This window comes from Penaeus vannamei, chromosome 17 (genome assembly GCF_042767895.1).
Source record: "Penaeus vannamei isolate JL-2024 chromosome 17, ASM4276789v1, whole genome shotgun sequence".
NCBI classification, from domain to species: domain Eukaryota; kingdom Metazoa; phylum Arthropoda; class Malacostraca; order Decapoda; family Penaeidae; genus Penaeus; species Penaeus vannamei.
Genome location: NC_091565.1, coordinates 32,285,791 through 32,290,790, shown reverse-complemented (window position 1 = coordinate 32,290,790; position 5,000 = coordinate 32,285,791). Strand labels below are relative to the sequence as shown.

Below are 5,000 nucleotides of genomic sequence, written 5' to 3'. Positions count from 1 at the left end.
CAGAAGAACGGTACATAAACCGAAATTTCCTGAAACGTGTATGGATCTACGCCAAGTCATGTGTAATGCATGCACTGTTACTTTTTCTTTATCTAGTGCCAATAATAGAAAAAAAAACTCATTATGTAATAAAATAACAAACTATGACAATCTCTCGAACGATGGATAGCTTACTAGACAAAACCAAACACGTGTTTAAGGCAAAATAACCAATTTATATAAGGGAACGGTTAGATAGTAGCAACTCGAGGTGCCACGATTCTATAGAAAAAAACATGGGGTTTATTTTGATGACGTCACAAAAGTTACGGATGCTTTGTGAATATGGTCGATCATTTTGGTCACTTCAATTTTCAAAAAGGATGGAAAATAATTATTTTAATGGTTATATTTTCATTGAATAATCATCAAAACAGACGCCATGCCACCTCTTCACTTTTGTGACATCATCAAAATAATCCCCATGTGCTTTTTCCAAAAATAGAATCAGACGCCATGACACCACCTCGAGTAGCTACTGATCTAGCCTTTCCCGTACCACTGGAAAGATTGACAGGTCAGCATTGAAAGAACAGAAGGAGAACCATAAAAAAGAAGAGAGGTCATTGAAGAGAAAAACGAAAGCAAACCATTGGAAGCGTCAAAGCATACCATTGGAGTGGTCGAGAGGGTACCACGAGGCTAAAATGAAGCCCTTTGGAATTACCAAAGAGGGGACTACGGTACAATACCAAAGGATACCAGTGGAATGGCCGAAGAGCTACCATTTTGAAGGGCCGAGGGATACCACTGGACTGACTGAAGGGGTACTATTTCAATGGGCCAAAGGGACAAAGGGACGCCACTGAAAGGGGATGAGGAGGCACCATTAGAATGATAAAGGGGACACTACGTTTGCTTAAATACCATCCTAAAGAAAAAAAAAAACAATCTTATGCAGTTTGATAGTACTTTGCATTGAAACTAATTTCATTATGTTGTATTTTAAGGGCGCGGTAAGTTTGTAGGTTTTACTACGAAAATAGATTAAGAATAACGGTTACTGGATGACATTCGTTCTTGAAATAAACTGACATTAGAAATAATTATTGAATTATTGATCTTGGCCGCCATGCGAATCATTCTTCAAAGGGTAGTTGTAATATTAATGATGATTATCGTTAGTATTGCTTTATCATTATGATGATGACGGTAATAATGACAATAATAATAGTAATAATAATAATGATAATGATGATGATAATGACAATAACAATAATGATAATGATGATAATCATGATGATGATAATAATAATAATAGTGATAATAGTTATTATCCTAGTAATTATAACAATAATAATAATTATTATTATCAATAATAAATAAATGTATAAAAATACATAGAAAACAAATTTTAAAAAAGGATTTTCAAACTGCTGTCTCGCTCTTCAATATCTAATTTGCGTCTGATGCTTTTCTTCGACCACCTCTACGTGCCCAACCTGGTCATGACCGTTCAAATTGCCCTGCTCAGTCATGTACGTCTGCCAATTGTGGAGGCTCCCATTATGTGTTTTATAGGAGCTGCCCTGCCTATAAGTCCGAATGTGAGGCAGCAGTCCTCAGATTTAAACTAGGAAGGCAGGAATCACGACGGCGAGGTGTTTCTCTCTCAATTTATTCCAAAACAGAATTGCAGTCACATATACACTGCAATTCACTCAGCTGCTCTACCACCTTATATTCCCCCAACCCCTTCCCAAAATACCTCATCCTCTCAACCACCCAAACCAACTTCATTTACTTTCCTTTCCTATCCTTTCCTTTTACATTACCATACTCTCCAATAACACCCTATAATCTTTTATATCCAACACCTTCCCCTTTCCCCAAATTCTTCTCTTACTCTTCAACAACTATTTCTATTCTTCCTTGAACATTTTCTCCATACCATCCCCAGTGACAGATACTCTCTAATTCACCCAATCGCCCTATCCTCCCCTTTATACTAATAATTTCTGCTCTGATTCACTTGTTCCCCCACCCCCCACCCCTTTTCACTACCATGCTATCCTTTAACGCTCTTAAAACTTTTAACATCTAACACATTTTATCGTAATCTTGAACTCGTTTGCCCTTTCCGACGCAATACTTTACCATAGTGCTACATGACCTTTGATGTCTAGCACATTTAATTTCAGATATTAAACATTGAACATTTTTCTTCTACAACGCATCAACACGGTATAATATTTTCGCATTCAAGAGATCATTTATATTCACGAAAAGCAAGTGGGACATGGTTGAAAGAAGGCGAGGACTAAATTACAAAGAGAACGGACATGTACTTGAATCTAACCGGTGAATTGTCAGGTAATATTCTTAATTTAATCGTCAGATATACTTTAAGTTAGTTGTACTCTGCAGTGTGATGTTCTCAATTCTTTCCGTCGCTAAGAATATAGATTCACAGATAACTATGGCTGGTTGATGCTTCGTTTTGCACAATTGGTATCAGATAAATTGTGTTAATTGTGTCTTATCAATGCATTTTATAAAGAAAAAAAGATAAGAACTGTGATTTATTAAGTTAAATACGAAAACTTAGAAGACCTGTAGCTAGTTATGTCGGAAGGAGAGGGGTAAGATATTTATCATTCCAGGGTCATTTTTCAAGACTTTTAGAGGCAACAGTAGCACTTTGATGAATAATCCGTAAATAAGACATTAGTAGTAAGAAAGGAGACCTTAGATCCTCAAATATAAAGAGGATAGGAACACTAATTTCAACGAACACTTTTATTAGCAATTTTGGCGCATCTACATCGTTGTCTGAATTTCTCCCATATTTATATTTTCTCTTATGTGTGGGCGCAGTTCATCGTGTAGTGCAACTCGCCCACTGCAGCCTTTGCACCTTTGCAATCTTTGCAGGAGATCCCAATGGCTGTGAAGGAGTGTGATTCTAAAGTAGTGAATATTATTATATTGAATACTATTATGTTAATACCAAAGTCAGCTATAAAAGTTATCTCTTTATGATAGACATTGTTACGTCTAATAGTGCAGATTAAAGATTTTTTTTAATGGTTACCCTTGCATTTTATACCTACGATCCCTACAGCATGAAAAGGTAAACAACTTTCAAAGTTATTTTTGTGAAATTTGTTCTTTTTTACACCCGCAGTGACGTCTTATTCTGCACTTCAGAGGAGAGAAAACCAGGAAATATATGTATATATAAATGAAGGACATTCTTAGAGGGAAGACAGAGGTAACCAATGTGAAAAGTTCTTAATTTGTAACTTGAAATAAATGTAAATATACAGACAGTAACGTGCATAGTATTTCTAGTGTTCTTGCTGTTAAAGTGTTCGTAAAGGGTATTTTTCTCCGCGATATGCCCAATGCCTGCAAAAACAGGATGTTTTCTGTATTTAGTAATGCTGTCTTTTGATTAGTCGAAAGATACATACTAATTATGGTATTTGGTGGATACCCGTAGAAAAGTAACAATGGACAGTGATGTGGCCTTCATGCTTAATTCTCCAGCAAATAATGATAATATTGGAGCCATTGCCACATATATATGAGGAACACAAGCACAAACATAGTAATGTGTACACAAAAATGAAAATGAAATTAGCCACAATGAGAACTGAAAATAATCATAACATATCAAATTCTTCACAAGCTTCTCTTTAGACAAAACTGAAATGGTTCAAGATCTATTTCGGTTTTGTCTGAAGAGGAAATCATAAAGAGTTTGATATGTTACGATTATTTTTAATTCTCATTGTGGCTGATTTCATTTTCATATATGAGGAAGATTAGTTCAGACTGATTCCCAGTCTCATGACAAATTACCAGGGAGGTCTAGAAACTGTACTTTGCCTGAATGCATGTACTTGCTTGCTTGAGGACTGTGGAAACCACGGAGCATTTGATGTATAGGTCCACAGATTTTGACAAGGAATTTTGAGCTATTATTTTATATAGATTTTTTTCATGCTTAGTAGTATACATTGTCTTTGTGTTCTTCATGATAGAAACATAAGATTATGTGTTTCAGTGCATTTTCTGTATGTACTTACATTCTGAAATCGTAAAGTAAAATTTAATTATATACCCGTTGCACTTAAAGTGATTATCACAGACAATAAATACCTGCAGCACTCTAGCTCATACCAAGAAACTTCCAACACATTATATTCTAGCTAGATAGAGCTTAGAGTCCAAGCTCTATCTTGCCAGAATATATGTGGTGGAGGTTAAGTAGCCTTTGCCAGAGAACTGAAGGCATGTGGGCGACAGTGATCACTTGAGTCTTTAACAGAGATGAGATTGTTAATGTAGTGTGTGTCTGTCATATCATAATTTTACTGTTTTATTAATATTTATACTAAACAAATTTGAATCTGTTTATTTATAATGAGTTATGAATAATTTACCTTATAGATAAGAAGTCAGAAGAATGAGTCTCTATGCACGAGAACGCCAGCAAGAACTGAACACACTTGCCTGCTTGGCCATTGGGTTAAAAGGCTGGAAGACAACTGTCGAACTTCATAATGATTCCTTCGCATGTGGAAGAATTGTAGATGTTGACGTGTGAGTTTTAATTTTATACTGAGTTGTTTGAATATATGATTATTTACTTTATTCTATTAGTTAATCTATTTTTGTTGTATTTTTTAGCTAGAAGTTATACATGTATTTGAAGATTTTATTTTATATAGCAGGAAAGTAATCTTAAGAATTATCATTAGAAAAGTAGAATATATAAAAGTTTCTATGACAGGAAAATGAACATTGAGATGAGTGAAGTGAGATACACAGACGGAAATGGGAAGATGTTGAAACTGGACAATTTTCACGTGTCGGGACGGAGAATCAGATACATACACATTCCAGATCAGGTGAGGTCATTGAGATACATTCATACTTTCTTATGAAGCAGTATGTGCATATTTTGTTTTGCTGATCACTCCAGGATTATCCTTATGTGCCACAGATATATT

At 35.2% G+C, this 5,000-nt stretch overlaps 1 protein-coding gene across 1 annotated transcript in view; it reads left to right on the top strand.

The window, feature by feature from the left end:
• The first annotated feature begins 3,103 nt into the window (after positions 1-3,103).
• Positions 3,104-5,000, top strand: part of LOC113827506 (U7 snRNA-associated Sm-like protein LSm10) — a 3,718-nt gene continuing 1,821 nt past the window's right edge. The window contains exons 1-3 of the mRNA XM_027380412.2: positions 3,104-3,253; positions 4,438-4,590; positions 4,781-4,898. Of these exons, the coding sequence (XP_027236213.1) occupies positions 4,454-4,590; positions 4,781-4,898 (255 nt within the window). The 5' untranslated portion in view covers positions 3,104-3,253; positions 4,438-4,453. The remainder of the gene's footprint in view (positions 3,254-4,437; positions 4,591-4,780; positions 4,899-5,000) is intronic.